The sequence below is a fragment of the Ruditapes philippinarum genome, unplaced genomic scaffold (assembly GCF_026571515.1).
Source record: "Ruditapes philippinarum isolate M1 unplaced genomic scaffold, ASM2657151v2 ctg1100_1_1_1_1, whole genome shotgun sequence".
NCBI classification, from domain to species: Eukaryota; Metazoa; Mollusca; class Bivalvia; order Venerida; family Veneridae; genus Ruditapes; species Ruditapes philippinarum.
The window spans coordinates 4,672-24,085 of NW_026867299.1; the positions used below are offsets into that span (position 1 = coordinate 4,672).

Consider the following 19,414-nt stretch of genomic DNA (forward strand, 5'->3'; position numbering starts at 1 on the left):
ATGTTTTACATCTTTGAATACAAAAAAAGTTGATATCAAATTACGGTAAGAAAATAACCTTAAACTAGACGGACGATACTACCTGGTATGCAAATCAAGAAAATTATTTTAACTTTTATATTATCATTTTTATATACATTTACTTTCATTCTCGTACACGCTAACATATATGTGTATCATTGACAAAGATCAAAATAGAACTTCTTATCTACTAAAGTCATCCTGTAAGTTTGAAGATAAAAAAAATATTATATTTATATCTTTATTTAAAGGTTTATTTAAAGAAGGTAACACATGAAGATAGATAATCGTAATAAAGAAATTCGAGGAATATTCAAACATGAATGCATCTTATCTAGTATGTTATGTGTTCAATATTGCGTAAAACAGGAGGGAATAAAGATTATTGGGTATATACATGTCAGCTTTTTTCATTAAAGTCCGCTCATTTTAGCTGTTAATAGTCTACTGTATACTGGTAATGCAAAAATGGGTGGAAGATCATTGCCATTGAAATATGATCGTTGTCTACTTGGCATAGGGTTGATAAAATCTGTTTAACATATTGTTTATATATTTGTTGTTTTTTAAGATGTCAGAGAGTCAGAAGAACGAATATTAAATGGTATTCTATTCCAAATCTTTGAGCCATTGTATTTTTTTGCCGTAATTTCCGCAGTATTTGGGTATGTCATTATGTGATACAGGGTCTATAATGGAAAGTCGGAAATGCAATAAATAATTATGTTGAAAATATTCAATTTTAGTATCAGACATAACGACAAAACACAAAATACTTATACTAGTATATGTATATTTATAGTATATAGACATTTTTGGCAAGTGTGAGATACATGATACGATATTACATACATGTATGTAAATTTATATAGCAGATATTAAAGAATCTCTCTGGTTCCACTCCCTGGTTCTACTTGAAGTCTTTCTCCATCATTAAATCTCTGCAGTCTTTACACTACAGTTTTAACATGAAACACAAGGTTAATCTGAAGTACATGTCTTGTGTTTCTTGGTTTTCCCTTCTGACAATTTCTCTATTGGAAAACTGTCAAGTTCCTTGAAAACAAAAGATGGCGTAAGAGGAGTGTCTGTTTTGATTTGGAAATTTGATTTTTGTTTTGTAGCCGAGTAAAAATATCAGTCTAGAAACTACTGTAGTTGTCAGTCATTGTTAGATACAAACTTTATTTAATCTCACACTTTCTTTATTTTATTAAATAAATATAGATTTATGTTCAGATTTAGATAGACTGTTATAACATTATCCAATCAACTTGACATTAGCAGATGTTTTAATTAGACAGATGTTAGTTTGTCAAATCAACTATATGCTGTTGTGTAAATCATGCTGCACATGTACATGTATACCTCACCAAGTTATTTGACCACCAGCAGTATTGAAGTCCTTTGAATTGCTAATACATTTGTAATACCATAATGATAGGTCTATTATACAAATTTAGAAGTGCTAATTTGATGCAAGGGTTAGCTGTTTTGACAATTGCTGAATGTTTTGAAATACTTAAATCATTCTGTCTAGATTGTCTGTTCAGATTTATCATGTGTACATTATATATTTTGCTATTTTAGCTCTCCAGCGTGGGGGCCAAAGGCTGGGGTAACCTGCAGAGTCTATGGGGAGAGCCAAAGACGACATTGAGATCTGTAGACACAAGCCCCGGGGAGAAATCATCACTTCTAGGAGGTGGAACACCAACCCATCAGAGGTAGTTATAAAATATTGTTGCTAAATAAATCAAAGATGTTTACATTGTCTTCCAAGGGCCCATACTTTTTACAAAACAGGCCATTATTTTCAGATTAAGGCGGCCCAAGGTCCAGCACTTTCAAATTCTTTGCAGATCTCTGCTATAAGACAAAAACAAAAACAGTGGCACTCAAAGGCAGTTCATATAACAGTATATAAAGCAATTCAAAAACATAGTTATGAGGATCTTATATGTCTTACAAACATAAATTTTGTTAGTTTGAAAATAGAAAATAGACTCTCATCAATTTTCCTTTTGTGCAACCCACCATATTTTTTTCCTATGATTTATATAGATAACATTTTATAGAAATTCTGGTCAATAATTGGTTTCCTATGATAATTTCGTATTTTTAGACAAATACTGATTACAAAGCAGGGAGAAATAATGATATATAATGATTTACGATGTATTAATCAAGGTTTTGGTCAGGAAACTATAGATTATAATTATACCTTTGTCCTGTAAAGTCAGCTGTAGTAATATCTTTTATGAATGTTCAATTATGTATAATAAATAAGTGTAGAACTTTTAATTTTGTTGCTATACGGTAACTGTGTTTAATGATTTTAAGCTTTAATGTTGTTGCTGTTATTGTGTTTTAAGACTTTGATCTTTCATCCATCATTTTACAAGGAAGTGAATCTAACAGTTGTTAAACAATATAACATGATACTCTCACTGGACTGGTTACTTTTTATATGATACTTTGTTGCTTAGTTACCTAGAAACTTGTTATTACCATATATGTTGTTGTTATAAGGGAGAGAAAGAAGGCTGTACCTTAACCCACGGAACAAGGGTGTGAGCCTTACTTGGTCACAACTGTGTCCACATTTGAATGTAAACTGGAACTGAGATTAACAGTGATTCTAAATAGCTCACAATCAAACTAAAATGAATATGTTTAGTAGCTTAATTTTTGAATAATAAAAATATTTTCTAGCCAGACATATGTTCAATTTTCTGTGTTGTGTTAATTTATTGATATTATTTTTCTTTTACTGTAATGTTAATTTACTTACTGTAATGTTGATTTATTTATGTTATTTTAGTGATCCTAGCCAGAATAAACTGTTGAAGGATGAAGATGATTGGGGAGGTTGGTCGGATGATAAAAATTCAGGATGGAATAACGCTGATGAGAACGGTGACGATCAGGAGCTAGAGGACTGGCTCAATGATGATGAAGAGGGCGGGTCAAGGTCTTCCAAACATAAACAATCTAAAAATAGTAATAATGAGGACAATTGGGATGATTGGGGAGAGATTGACGGAAAAGATAAAAAATCGTTAAAATCTAGTCAAAATATGAAAAAGAAAGAAAGTTTAAAAACAAAAAGTGATTCTGACGGATGGAATGTTGAAGACTGGGGCATTGACACATCTTCCAATAAACATTCTTCTAAAAAGCGAAAAGATCCATTAGTAGGAAATCTTTTAGATTTGGACATAAATGAGAGTAATAATATAGAAACAGGAGCAAATAACTCTGGTTGGGACAATGATGTCTGGGCTGATGGGGATGATGATGAATGGCAAACTTTAGAGCTGGATAGTAAAACTAAATAAATTTTATATCTTGTACTGAAATAACTTAAATGTTAAATGAAATATTTATAAAAAAGCAATCTGAAATATCTGTAAATAACACTCTTAGAGACATCACAATATAGTTACATCATTTGTGTTCATTGTTAAGGAAGTATAAGACTGGTAGTTTTGACTTACAGACTGTATTTATTATTTATACATTCTGATTCTTGCAGCTTCATGTACAGAGAAAGGTTCATTAGATAGATTTGAAACAATGTGTATCATGCTGGACCAATGTTCTCTATTTACATTGCCAAATCAGACTGATGTGTTATCATAAACTGTGAAAATTGTTAAATCCTTCATCATAAAACTATTCACTGAGTTGATTATTTTATTCTTAGTAAACTTGTACATATATATAAAGTGAATAATGAAACATGAATACATTTTTTTTATCAAGTTTTGTAAAAGCACCTAGCTTTGATAAAAGTGCTTAAACATCACAATTATGAATTCAATATAGTTTTTATCAAATTAAAGCTTCTTTTTGGCTTTGCACTATTGAGAGGGGAAATAGAAACAAACAAGGTACCTGCTCACTCACGCTTCATTAATGTGTAATCATGAACCAGTAATTGATTATTGTAACATGGTTTGTTTAAAAGTGCAATATGTAGTTTAATCATTGCTATATTCTATATTAAATTTGTTACTACATGAAAATATCCCAATTTCATATACAATACAACATGTACATTGTACATGTATCCACCATTCTTGTTATTGAATCAGTCTATGATTATATTTGATATAATTTTATTTTGGCCTAAACATCTTTAGTATTGTTTCACAATGGTTATGTTATTATTGTTCATCAAGTAGTATTATTTTGTAAGGGTGTGTATGGCTGATGTTAATTTACTACACAGATTATTGTTACTGTATACAATGCTGACTTGTTCTTTGTAAGAAAATGTGGCCCTTGAAATCTATATTTTAGTTTTACCATAAATGAAGACAGGATTCATCAATATCAAAAGATTTCTGCGCTACAATGGTTGTCTTAATCATTTTCCATGATCTGTGATCTTTCCGGGACTTATTATTGTTAACAGTTTATTTGTCTATGTTCAACTTACTTTTAAAATTGTAAGAAAGACACAGTCATGTTAACCGAAATACATTTTATTATGTTTAAAGCCAGTTATATGATAAATCATGTATATGTTTCAAAACATGTAAAGATATGCCAGTTAAAATTAAAAAGTTTTCAGCCCAGGGTACATATAAAAAAATCTTGTGTATATTATGATATGTAGACATTTAAATTATTCAGTTATTATAAATAAAACAACAGTTTGTACAAGGATTAGTGGTATTAAATATAAGATTACATTATTGCTTAAGTTTGTTTTTATCATTTATCAAATCTTGTATATTTCAAATTAAATTTGAAATGGTATTCCTATTGTTCCATAAAAACATAAAGTAGGTACAAATTAAATATATGACCTGGTGTAACAGATATTAGTTATTTGAGATATAGTTGACATAGAATCAAATTACACAAGAAATTTGATACTTATACAGGTGAATTCTGTGATATGCATTAGTCAAGCAAGCTTAAAGGAACTGCACTGAGATCCAAAGCCTTAAAATATTTAAATTTACAAGTCTTATTCTAGAAAGACAATGTGTGGGAATGACTTGAAAATTTGCACACAAGTTATTGCTTCTGACCTACTTCAGTTGGTACACAGATCTAGGAAAAAAATATTTGACATAACCTCAGTGGAGTTCCTTTAACCCTTAGCTTAATACCTGAATGGATTTTCACATCTTTCAATCTGGACAAAACAACACTGATCTTGGTCTGCATTGGTAACATGGGGAGATTCAATTGTCTGCAGCAGGCAGATCTTGGTCTGCATTGGTTACATGGGGAGATTCAATTGTCTTCAGCAGGCAGATCTTGGTCTGCACTGGTTACATGGGGAGATTCAATTGTCTGCAGCAGGCAGATCTTGGTCTGCACTGGTTACATGGGGAGATTCAATTGTCTGCAGCAGGCAGATTTTGGTCTGCATTGGTTACATGGGGAGATTCAATTGTGTGCAGCAGGCAGATCTTGGTCTGCATTGGTTACATGGGGAGATTCAATTGTGTGCAGCAGGCAGATCTTGGTCTGCATTGGTTACATGGGGAGATTCAATTGTGTGCAGCAGGCAGATCTTGGTCTGCATTGGTTACATGGGGAGATTCAATTGTGTGCAGCAGGCAGATCTTGGTCTGCATTGGTTACATGGGGAGATTCAATTGTGTGCAGCAGGCAGATTAACGAATACTGGTCCTACTTATGTGCCAACTTGTGTATAACTATAAACACTTGAATACCAGGCATCTTTGTTTACCATTAAAACACAAAAATTGTCCAATTGTTTTGTTTTTAATTCAAATTCAAAAATGAAGGTGAATAAGTCACTTGTTAACAGCTACATTCTTATTTTTACCTCATTGTTTGAAGTATTATTCTTTCTCTACCAACCACATTATTAATTTAAATGTTAACGTTTGTGAAATATCTGTTATTTTGTCCTCCCTTCAAAGAAATGGAGTGTAATGCTTTCACATATTGGTTGGTCTGCACCAACACATGGTTACTGAATTGGCTAACAGTTAATTCTAGGGTAACCACTTCAGTACTCATTAGTTTGGCCCTTCAAGGGATCTATTCCTCTGTCTGTTAACCTGACCATGTCTGATCAATAACTAAAACACAATTTAATGAAATGGAGATGGATTAATCCTTTATATTTAGAAGTCATTCGGTCAAATGTCATAGTGACAATGACCTTGACCACAAAAGTTTGTGTGATCAAAAACTAGGTAAAAGCCTTTGACCTTGAGATATCAGATTTGTATGTAAGGTTGGTCATGATGACCCCTATCACTTTTTAGGTCAAGGTTGGCCATTTAACAAAAGTAGTATCTAAAACAAATTGTTTTTTTGACCAACTGGGTTCTGCTAATATTCATCATGTTTAGTGGCATATATTTGACAGGGTTAAAAGTGAAACAAGAAAGTATATTTGGTTAGTAATAATTCATTATTGTTATTTTCAGTGTAATGAACCACATACTATATTTTGAGGAGAACAGTACACTGTACTTGTTTCCAATAGCATCCCTAGTTTAACATGTTGAATGCTGTATAACACATAAAATTAAAATAAAATGATAATATTGAAAAAAAAAAACTTTTACATTACAATATGTTTGAGATGTAAGTTTGGTAAAAAACAAACCAAAAGGACTAGTAGATATAAGATGTGAACAAACAGAAGTATCCTGTCATACGTCCTTTCATATAATATAGATTGTTTTAATCCGTAATTCAATTTCACAAAATTGTTTTATATAATACACAGCTGGAAGTTTTACACTACATTAAGTCTTTTGATGGATGTCTCTCTTCTAATAACATTTCAGTTATCTCGTGGGACTTAACTGCTGCTGTATGCTATAATAATCTCATTATTGAAGAGTATCCTTCTTACAGATGAAAGCACATTTGTCAGTATAGCACAATGGTTATGCCCACTCTAACACTTTGATTAATTAATATACTTCATGATCTTTCATCAAACACCATAGGCTGACAAAATAATTGTGAGTTTCAGGAACTTTTACCTAATCGTTTAGTTTTATGTCAAACAACTTACAGAAAAATATACTGCTCAAATAAAATAGTATTAAATGATGCATAAATAGACTGACACATATTAGGACAAGGTTTTCTGTATTTGCCTGGCGGCTAGAATGAAGTTACTGTCTTACTCAGGTTATAATTACACTTTCCTTTTGACATTATTTTATTCTAAATGTCTTTGAAAATAAATATTTTTTGGAATACATTGTGAAAACTATTGGTTGAAAATATTATTACAGATACAGAAAATAAGCAAATTTTCCATGCTATATATATATATACATGTATAGTAGGTTGTGATGTGAACTATTTTCACTTGTGAGCTTTTTTTCCATTTTATATGTACTGTTGGGACCAATATTGTTTTTGTTAAAGCATATATGTATTTTCATTGAATGAGCCATGGCACCATGCTTTCAGCACTAGATATTTTAGCTGTGCAAACATTAATATGAAGGGGGACAACTTTGTTCTAACATGTTCATAGTTATGCAAGAGTTGTGTAACATATATTGAATATTGGTATTGTACCTTGTATGCACATAAGTGGGAATTTGTAAGGTTGCAAACATTCTAAAAAAAGGTGTCAATAGATACTGCATTTATGTTGTTTACCGCCATAGTTTATTGTTCAGTTGTGCTGATATTCTGTAATAAAGATGTGAACATATTCTAGCATCCAAAGAACTACAAAGCTTGAAAATCAGTATGAGTATGTATTTATTGTAGAATACTTAAACAAAATTGTGTTACCTTGTTAATGTCAGACTGTTACATTTTCACATTTGTCAACCATTATTGTTCATAGCATATAATACTTAATATCTTCACTACTGGACAAATATTTTTGTTTGGTTGGAATATTTGACACAGTAAGTATATATAAGTATTGTGTACTGAAATCCCCATGAAGGCTTCCATGTATATAGAATTATTCAGTACTTTAAGTTATTTTATTATGATTAATTTACTATAATAATGTATTATTGATGTCATTGAATAGTTTAGAACAATTGTGACCAGAGATTTACATGTATTTCAAGTTGATGACTATTAGTACATGAGTTGTGTTATATATAACACATATTAGTATAACAGTTGTGTGTTGTGTTATACATAACATATTCTAGTGTAATGGTTGTGTTATAATTATATAACATATACTAGTTTCTGTTATATAAAACATATATTAGTGTAATGGTTGTGTTATGCATAACATAACTAGTATAACATTAGTGTTACACTAACATACATTTAAATAGTATAACATTTGTGTTATATATAACATATTTATCAACATTTGTCAATTATTTTATGATTGTTTTACTAAATACCTGTTATAAACCTGTCCTGTCTTCAATTAGGAACAGCCAACCCTGTTTGGATAAAAGGATGTCAATATCAAAGTCCAAAAATTGTTGAGTCAGGTCTGACAACACAGATGTGTAGGCTAGCTTATGTTTATATCTGTTATTTTGCTGCTAGTTCTGGAAGAGTTAAGAAAAACTATTTCAGTCATATTGTCTATTGAGATCCATTTTTGTTTCGCATGTCTACTTTTTTTTTAATGAACTTTCGTTACATTTTTAAATGTGCAGACATATTGCCACATGTTAACTTTAATAAACAATTTTAATTTAAATATATAAAATTATTGATGGTAGGTCAGTATTCGGTTTTAAATTATAACTTTTGAAATGCCTCTAAGATTTGTATTTTAAAATATGATTATTATTAATTTCTTTTTTGTTATATGATAGATAAAATGAGGATAATTGTGTTATTTGCTGAGAAAATTCAGAGTTTTAAACAAACTGTATTGGATGTTGTATGAACAATTTACAAAAACTGTTGCATTTTGTTTGCTTTTACTGACAGGTACTTATTAACTAAAAGTCTTTCAACTTGAAATTTTCTTCTAAAGTGAGTGGTAAATTAGAGCCTTGTGTATTAATCTAAGTCAGTTTTATGATTGGTGTATGTTAAACACATAGATAGTTTATGATAAGATATTGAATGTAACAACGGGTCTATATTCGACCTGCATGAAGGACAGATGGACCCTTATCTGACTTAAGAAAGATGAGTAGTATTTAACAGCAAGATGTAGCGTGATAATATTACAATGTATTATAAGAATTATTTATAACACACAAAAATGTATCAAAAACGATTCATGAAGATATTGTAATGACACAAACGTTGTAGGTGGATTTAGAAGTCTTGTTATTTTATTGAAGATATTGTCTGTGATGTGCAATTAGTAAAGAAAGTACAGTTTATATGTGCATTGTTTTATTTTTCTCCCCAAAACCCTTGTTTTTAAACATGTCTAGACAGTTGATGGTTTTATATTTGTGATGTTTTTCCCCAGGTATGTTTCACAGCTGGACATGCAGGGTCTCAACAACCATCAGAAGGTGGAAAGTTCTCACCCACTTTAAATTAAGACACTAGTACCTTTTCGTGTGTTTTCTTGTGAAGTGTATATCTCATTACCAATTAAGCTACCTAAGTCATTTAGTTACTGGTAAGAGGCCTTGACCTTTACCTTTCACTATCTGAAGTAGCAATTTTAAATCGCAAAAAAGATGCTAGTCTTGTCACTTCTTGGAAGAATTTTTTAATAAAGCCAAACTAATTGTCTTTCAGGTTGTAGGGTTCAATAAATATTACAAAAATAAGATAATAGTAAACACATCTTAAATTCCTTTTACCGACCCAAGTAAGTTCTCGAATATGGAATACGATTCAACCTGATTGTTTGGTTTTCTTCGGAAATTGCTGCTTCACTTGTCCAATGCAGCCTGTTGTGAGTTACATGAACGCGTAACCGTAAAGAAAATGTTTGCTACATGTATATATGTTAAAATCTTCCCTGTAATAAGAATTTAAAAAAAAAAAAAAGAAAAATTGTGCGTTATTTAAAGTGTACACTCCAACATCAACAGTCAAAGGGAAATAACCTGTCTTATCACATGTAGCTGCATGACGATTTGGGCGGTACGAACATTAGTTCATTTAAGTTTCATTGTTGTTGGAATCAACTTATAGATTGATCGTCCTTCTGATGTTGTTTATCTTCGTTTCTTTATCATAAATTTGCGAAATGTATAATGAAGGAGGTATTGGTAATACATTGTCGCTGAAAAACAATTGTAAATATGTTGTTTTGGCATGACCATTTTACAAGTAAACAAATTTAGACATTTAATGTAAGGATGACATATTGTGTTTATCCCATTAAACCAGCAATTATTCAATACATAATATATCACTACTAAAGTAAAGGTAAACAACTTTTTGATATGTTCATGACATTGAGTAACTGTCCAATGTTTTACATCTTTGAATACAAAAAAAGTTGATATTAAATTACGGTAAGAAAAAAACCTTAAACTAGACGGACGATACTACCTGGTATGCAAATCAAGAAAATTATTTTAACTTTTATATTATCATTTTTATATACATATACTTTCATTCTCGAACACGCTTACATATATGTGTATCATTGACTCGTACACGCTTACATATATGTGTATCATTGACTCGTACACGCTTACATATATGTGTATCATTGACTCGTACACGCTTACATATATGTGTATCATTGACTCGTACACGCTTACATATATGTGTATCATTGACTCGTACACGCTTACATATATGTGTATCATTGACAAAGATCAAAATAGAACTTCTTATCTACTAAAGTCATCCTGCAAGTTTGAAGATAAAAAAATTATTATATTTATATCTTTATTTAAAGGTTTATTTAAAGAAGGTAACACATGAAGATAGATAATCGTAATAAAGAAATTCGAGGAATATTCAAACATGAATGCATCTTATCTAGTATGTTATGTGTTCAATATTGCGTAAAACAGGAGGGAATGAAGATTATTGGGTATATACATGTCAGCTTTACATTTATTCCACATTCATTAAAGTCCGCTCATTTTAGCTGTTAATAGTCTACTGTATACTGGTAATGCAAAAATGGGTGGTAGATCATTGCCATTGAAATATGATCGTTGTCTACTTGGCATAGGGTTGATAAAATCTGTTTAAAATATTGTTTATATATTTGTTGTTTTTTAAGATGTCAGAGAGTCAGAAGAACGAATATTAAATGGTATTCTATTCCAAATCTTTGAGCCATTGTATTTTTTTTGCCGTAATTTCCGCAGTATTTGGGTATGTCATTATGTGATACAGGGTCTATAATGCAATAAATAATTATGTTGAAAATATTAAATTTTAGTATCAGACATAACGACAAAACACAAACTACTTATACTAGTAAATGGATATTTTTGGCAAGTGTGAGATACATGATACGATATTACATACATGTATGTAAATTTATATAGCAGATATTAAAGAATGTTCTAGAACAAAATATATCATTCATATTTTAAATGTTCGTACTAAATCACTAAGAACTTTATTAACATTTTTGACAAGCAATATTTTATAAGATGTTACATCTCTACTGCTCTTGTTTATATTTAAAATACTATAAGGAAAATGCTCTCATTGCAGATAAATTCACGTTGAATTTTGAATTTCATTGCCGGAAAAAGTCAAAATTTCAGATATATAAGAAGGGGTTAGATTTTTCATTTACAACCTGTATATATGAAAATTTCATCGTGCATTAAATGACATCCACCCAAGTTCTTTCAGTATATCTTGATTTTTTTTAATTCGAGATGTTTTGTTTGAAATAATCAGAATGTATTGTATTAATTTAACTATCATGTATCTTTCATGTGCAGTAAATCAATAATTATCTTAATCTGAGCAGCCTACTTATTTAGAAAAATATATCACAAGTAAGATACATAAAAATGATATAAAATATAATGTTGATGGTATTTTTGTTTCGTATCGGAACAATAAAAATACGTTATGTTGACGAGATATCTACACATAACTGTTAATATTATCAACTTAGTTAATTAAGTTGTCAAAATAGTGCCGGATTTCTCATTAAGATCAAATTTCTAAATTTGTCATTATCAATTATACAAAAGTCATTTAATGTTAAGTGGACACCTAGTAACCCATTCAAATATGTCAAAACTTGTCAACTCTCCCTTGAAATATTTGCGGTCATTTGGTTTAACATGTCGAAAGATGTATAACTCAAATAGTTTTATTCATTACTCACATGTGCAATGCATGATTAATTAACATTCCATTAGACTACACATATTTATTTAAATTTGACGGATTTATTTTTACCGGTTCCGTTACGTTTTTCCAATCAAACTTCCGTAAACAAACGTTGACGTATTGACATCTGTCAATATGAAAACGTCAAAAAATAAACTCCTCCCACAAGACGTTTGAATATTTGGTCTTTGATTTTATTCATATACTTCTTTGACTATATTTGGAGCAATTTGTAAAATTTTATAAATTATAAAACAATGAGGATAATTATATCAATTGTGTGTTTTTGTGTACTAGGGGTTTTCGGACAACAGGGTATGCCCCAACCCGGGATACAATTTCAACCCGGACAGTTTCAACCAGGAGGGACGGGCATTCAGCCTGGATTTCAAGGTCCTGGATTTGGCACACCTGGTAGTGTGCAGACCCCGCCACAACCCGGTGTGGGTACCAGCGGGTTTGGACCTCCGTTTGGAGGACCTTTCCCTGGCAGGCCAACATTCGGACCAGGAGGCGGATCAATGTTTGGGCCTCTTGGACCACTGCGACCACTATCACGTATGGAATCTAAGTACCTTTACTTGTATTTCTCATATATTTTAAAAGTGTTTGCAAATTGTCTGACACCTGTTACAAGTTCTTTCTGCGTTCCATTCTAAGAAAATAAACTCACGTAAGAAAACAACGATGATTAGTAATAATAGTAATGCAAATATTCTTTCTTTTCTAAAACTCTTCAACTGTTTAATACTGACCCTAAATATATTAAAAAAGTTCAATCGAGTACTTCTATTGATTTTGTACAAAAACCGCTATTGGTGGCAGATTGTCTTTCCCATAGCAATAAATAGCCTACATATATATGTTTACAATGTAGTTGTTATAGAAAGTACTATCAGTACAATTTGATTCAAAATACGTTGAAGAATAGACTTGTCGAATAAAATAATCTGAATTTATTGTTATAATATAGCACCAATGTCCCCGATGGCAATGATGATGGCTAGTCTAGCACAGAATCCCAACAATTACAGATATGCCACGTGTAACTTTAACGACACGTGGTCACAGGTCAGAGGTCGAATGGATCTGAGACAATTTGTAAGTATTGTAAAACGTTTGACTCTCCTTATCAAAATCCACGGGAAAATATTCTGACAAGCAGTGAAAAAGAAGGTTTTATATTGGTGTTTTGGGACAAATACCACCGTTTACAAATAATTTCAACAATAGCAATATATGTTAAATTAAAATTTAGATGGAATAAAACGCAACAAATGCATGCATATAATTTGTTGCATATATTGATCTTTAATTAGTTTTGGACTTATATCCATTATATATATTGATAAAATATATGCATGAAATGTATGCATGTATCACAGTTTGAAATTATATGTAAGTGGCAGACGTGGCTTTCCATAGCTTTGTTTAAGCACGCGCGTTTTTTTTTATTTGGTTGCGTTTAGTTTTTACCGCATATGAATCGGTGAAACTTGACAATTTCCGTCACTGATGTACATTGTCGAGCTCACCCGTGCAATATCGTGAACACTGGTCACTCGTTCTGTGTTGTACTCGTCCAATTGTTTTGTTTGTCGTTAATGTTTCTATGTGAGAAAGATATTCATTGGTTCTTTTAAATATTCTTTAACTTCTGCGCACTGTTTGCCGTTCATGTCCCACCATCTCTTACCAGTCAGGCATTCATTATAGTTGTCTTTTATCAAAATCTACTACATTGCTGTTTATTTAGATTTTTCCAAGTTAACTTATTTCAGTTTATATTGAAATAGTATCTACTTCAACAGACGCTTTGGTAAAAAATAATATCATACAAATTAAGATATTAATTGTACATGTATATCTTATTTACGTATTTTTGTAGTTCTTATTCCGCGTCTATTGTGTATATATTGTTCTTTAATTGTATTTTGTTTTTACATGTATTGTATTTGTAAGATGTATAATTATTTATTATCTTTTTGGACCATTTTACTTGGATAAATTAATCAAACATCGAACCTACGCCCAGAGTTTGTTTCTGTTCCACCAGTATTATTTAACCTTGCGACATATTGATAGTTTTGAAGCATATTTATATTCTCACAAAATTCTTCATGCTGTATAGTTGATAGGTGAAGGTAGACAGCAGGTTCAGATCCGTATACAAGTATCAGGTTTACCCCAGTCAGTGAGTGAAGCTGACCGAGGTATACATATCCATGAATTCGGAGATACCGGAGACGGGTGTGCCAGGGTAGGACCTCACTTCAATCCAAACCAAACTCCCCATGGATCACAGAGAAACTTTGCATTGTAAGGAAATGAAAGTTATTATATTATGTAACGGTATTTCACATTTGGAAAAACGGCTTATTAATATTTATACAAAATGTTATGTTACGCTGTTGTCATCTATAAATTCGGTTGTTGCGTATTGCGCTTTAAGTAGGCTAAATATGCGACAAATGGCTCATTTACTTAACAATTTCCATACTTCCTCACTAGATACATATATCAACCAAACATTTTAACATTTTATGTTGCAGTTTGAGACATGTTGGTGACCTGGGTAATATACGACAATCTACAGCTGGTCTTGTATCCACACAGTTTGTTGATCAGGTCATCTCTCTAGAGGGGTCAAACAATGTTGTCGGCAGGGCTTTTGTTGTAAGTTTAGTTGAAACAATATTTATCTATCATGAAAATTGACGAATGATAAATTGTACGAATTTAGTAGGAAGCTTGAAAAGCTTTTTAAGCTTGTTGTAAGTTTAATATCATTATCAACATACAGTGATACTAGCTTTTTGTGAAAGACTGTTGTTTATGTAATTTTGATACAAGTATCGTTGTAAGATATTTACAAAATACTAAATAGTTTCTATACTGTATTTGCAAACCAATGGATCATTTTTACCATAATAATGAAACCCTTCAACGGATGTTTATGTAAAATATAATAAAATTAAGCATAAAAGATCGAAGATTATGCTCGTATGTAAATATGTCTATAATACACACGTTTTGTAATTATTATTATTATTATATGTAAATAATTCCTACTATCTATTTGATTATAAATAAAATAATTGAACGTATAAAAGGGCCGTTACTTTTTATGTCATTAAATAACTGATAACCTTAAATAACTTCCTTTAACGATATAAAATGTCTAATCATATATTCTTACCTCATTTTGTATTAACTATAGACATAGTACAGTCAACTTCTTCATATTCAACGTATAATGTTCTTTATCTATGTTTATATCATTATCATGTAGAGCTACTATAAAAAAACTACATTTTTTTTTTGTAAAATGATCCTACTTATACGCTCTAAAACGCCTGATATAAAAATTACAACTTCCGGTGGTCTTTAAAAATTATGATAATGAAGGAATTGTGAACGTAATACTGAATTAATGAACCAATTTTATTGTAACATACATCCAGCTTCAGCGCCTACAGTAAGAATATCGTTTACTTCAGTATAGTTTTTTTACTAAATATTCAGTTTATACTACGAGTATGAAGCTATGATATAAAGAAATTATTTAAATTGAATTTGTTTAGAAAGATATGTGATATTGATATAATCATACAATCACATTAAATTTGAAGAGATAAAGTAGAACCCCGGTGAAATGAATCAATATTTAAAAAAGTAAAATAATTTAAATAAAGAACGGTTGTTCCATGCTAAACAGTTTAGAAGTTAGAAACAATTACATGAAGATATGTTAAAACTTGCTATGTGTGCTCGTAACGATTTCCGTCTTACGCACAATTCAGATTAGATCTACATTATATTTAAATGAAAAACAAAGATTTCCTACTGAGAACAGTTAATGGCCGTTTCTTCTTTGATTGAAAAAAATAATAAAATGAAGATAAACTAAACTTTTAGATAAAGTTGGAGCGAGATGATCTAGGTCTGGGCGGTTCTCGGGAAAGTCGGGTAAATGGAAACACCCATAATCCTATAGCTTGTTGTACTATTGGTCGAACCACTGCTAGAAACTGGTATAATCCAATGTCTGCAGCTGCTCTACAAGACATGGGTAAGTTTGATATTATAAGTTTGATAATATTGTTATAATTGAATGATTATCAAATAATAACAATATACGCCTTATACATAAGGAGTACATACTCAATAAAAGAAGTCAAAACTTTTCAAATGTGTGAAGCTAGAACGCAAAAGCTACGTGTACGTTTTCTAAAATGATATTATGGTATAACATATAATTTTATAGAATATAACATTGTATTTGACATGAAAATTTATAACAATTTCGTCTTCATGCATGTTAATAGAACATTATATTGCTTCAAACAACAAATAATACAGTTACAAACGTATATTATTTTTTATTTATGTGGGTATGACTTTTTAATTTCAGCTGCAACTGGAATAATGCCGTACAATTCCATTGATCCTTTCAATACAAATACATTCGTCAATACAGGAATAAACAACGGGGGTATGCCAAATACCGGACCTGGTATAAACACCGGGTTTCCTACATCAGGCATGAATCCCGGATTTCCAGGTTCTGGAATGAATCCTGCATTTCCACAAACAGGATCGCCACAAATGGGGTTCGGAGGCCCAGGTGGAATGTCTCCTCCTGGATTTAGACCACAGCCTGGATTCGGTCCACAGACTGGTTTTAGAACACCAGGGGGGACTCAGTCTGGGTTTGGAACTGGTGGATTGACCCAAGGAGGAATGAACACTCAACCTGGTCAGGGTGGATTATTTCAGGGTGGACTAACTCAGGGCGGGATTACCCAGGGCGGTTTAACTCAGGGAGGTCTGACACAGGGTGGACTTTCCCAAGGTGGTTTAACTCAGGGAGGCCTGACTCAGGGTGGACTTACCCAGGGTGGTCTGACACAAGGCGGATTAACACAATCAGGTTTTGGCGGTTCAGGACCCAGTTCTCAGACATTTGGAACCGGAACCTTTGTACCAGGCGCGGCACCTGGTCAAGTCTTTAATTTTGCAGCTCAAGGAAAGAAAAAGTAACATGAATAGAGTTTAGTAAACATATATTAACAGGAAAAAATGTCATTCTGTAAATTGTTCAGTTCATCATGCCCTCTTATGAATTTGAAGAGACTCTAATTTCTGATATACTTACATATAACATTTATCTATCAGAAAAAAAACTACAATTAAAAAATGTATATTTATATTGATTGTCTGTAAAATGAGATACAGTCATTAAACAATGTTTTGATGTTTCATTGTGATTTACAGATCCAAACACACACGAGAGTTTTAAAAAGTATTGTGACATACAAATGAAGTTTTAGTATTTTTTTTTTTTAAATATTTTGTTTTAGTTTATCAATCCATTTTTATAGTCATGCTGTAAATATATATAATATGATTGTTGTTGCCATAATAAATACCTACCAAACTATCTAACGTTACGTGTCAATGTCTTTGAAATTACTCTTTGTATTTCTATTTATAAAATACAATGACTGTACCTGAATGTGAAAACAACGCAGACATTTATTTATTTATTTATTTATACATTTTAGGAACATAGCACATGATACAAAATATAAAATCATACAGTTAAGAGATAACATATGTAAATCATATAATATAAAATGAGATCATAAAACAGCATAAAAGAGCACACTTTTGTCATAAAAAATAAAATAAGATAAGAGGTACTATGCACCTATGGATAGCCCATTAAGCTAAATGCTTATTTCCAATGGGGTCCATAGAAATAATAAAAAAAACAACATAATTTTAACCCTTTCCCCCCACTAAAAAAAAAACAAACAAAAAACAACAAGATAAAAAACTAAACTAACTAACTTTGGTCAAAATTTTGGTTGAAAAAGGAAATATATTTATAAAAGTATGCCCTTTTTAAAATAAGCCTAGTATTACTATCACAGAAATATTTGATCACAGTGCCTAACACATTAGTTGTACACATATATATCTTCTGAAAGACTTTTATAACTTTCTAGTAGGTACTTTTTAACAGATTTTTTGTATTGCACAAAATTATTAATGGATTTTATATATTCTGGCAGATCATTCCAGTCTTTAATTCCATTATAATAAAAGGTCTGTTTCATCACAGAATTACACTGGGGGACAATAAAATTAAAATTGCTTGATCTAGTATTGTAAAATCTTGCATCAGCACAACATCTAAAGTCGGCTCTAAGGTATGATGGACTCTTTTTGTAAAAAATCTTATACATATGATTGAGTCTTAACTGTTTGACTCTGTTTTCTACATTTAACCAATTCAATTTTTCAAACTCATACACTGTTACAGAAGTTCTGGGCGTTACGTTTTGGACAAATCTTAATACTTTATTCTGAGTAATTTGTAACTTTCTTTTCAAATGTTTTGATAAACCTTCATACCAAGAGGAACAAGAGTAGTCAAAATGACACTGAATCAGGGCTGAACATAAAAGCTGTTTTGTTTTAGTATCTAAAAGTCTGCTCTGCCTGTATAAAAATTTGAGCTTGGCATTCACTTTAGAAATTATGTTATATTAACAATAGTTTCCCCAGATAAATCACTATTGATATATAGACCAAGATACTTGACTAAATTAGTACCCTTTATGCTATGACCATTACATGTAACAGTAAATTGTTCTTGCTTTTGTAATTTTCTTTTGGGGCCAAACAGCATACATTCTGTCTTACCAAGGTGGAGTGACAGCTTATTGTCTACGAGCCATTCTGAACAGCTTTCTAGGGCTGTCCCAAGTTTTTCTGAGATGAAATTCGGGTCTTTATGTGAGAATAAAATAGTGCTGTCATCTGCATACAGTATTAACTTGCAATCATTATCAATACTTAAAATCATATCATTTACGTAGCACAGAAAAAGCAACGGCCCTAGAATACTACCTTGGGGGACGCCACAGGTCACACTGTTTGATTTAGAGTAAGTATTTCCTATATTAACAATTTGTGAACGTTCTGAAAGATATGATCTGAACCAGGAAATAGACTGAACACCCATTAATTCTAACTTTCCACTAAGAATATCATGGTCTACGGTGTCAAACGCCTTTTGCAAGTCAAGCATCACCATACCTGTGTATAGCCCTTTACTAGTATTAATTCTTATAATATCTTGTAAGTGAATAAGACAGCTATCTGTAGAATAACACCTTCT

At 31.3% G+C, this 19,414-nt stretch overlaps 2 protein-coding genes across 2 annotated transcripts; both read left to right on the top strand.

The window, feature by feature from the left end:
• Positions 1–1,611: 1,611 nt before the first annotated feature.
• On the top strand, positions 1,612–9,320 carry LOC132735597 (bifunctional endo-1,4-beta-xylanase XylA-like; the record flags this gene model as incomplete). The annotated part of the gene is made up of 2 exons (XM_060722571.1): positions 1,612–1,748; positions 2,846–9,320. Coding segments are annotated over 2 exons (654 nt in total), but the record flags the coding sequence as incomplete, so codon positions are not given.
• Positions 9,321–12,268: 2,948 nt separating this feature from the next.
• On the top strand, positions 12,269–17,673 carry LOC132735596 (uncharacterized). Its single transcript, XM_060722570.1, has 6 exons — positions 12,269–12,780; positions 13,196–13,323; positions 14,354–14,541; positions 14,775–14,898; positions 16,141–16,294; positions 16,637–17,673. Exons 1-6 carry the CDS (start codon positions 12,480–12,482, stop codon positions 17,263–17,265), a joined length of 1,524 nt encoding a protein of 507 aa, XP_060578553.1. The 5' UTR covers positions 12,269–12,479; the 3' UTR covers positions 17,266–17,673.
• The last annotated feature ends 1,741 nt before the right edge of the window (positions 17,674–19,414 follow it).

Bases quoted from the DNA above. Each gene is read 5' to 3' on its own strand.
- LOC132735596 (XM_060722570.1), top strand. From the start codon at position 12,480: ATGAGGATAATTATATCAATTGTGTGTTTTTGTGTACTAGGGGTTTTC. The intron at 12,781-13,195 runs GTATGGAATCTA...GTTATAATATAG, and splicing joins ACCACTGCGACCACTATCAC to CACCAATGTCCCCGATGGCA. The intron at 14,899-16,140 runs GTAAGTTTAGTT...CTAAACTTTTAG, and splicing joins TTGTCGGCAGGGCTTTTGTT to ATAAAGTTGGAGCGAGATGA.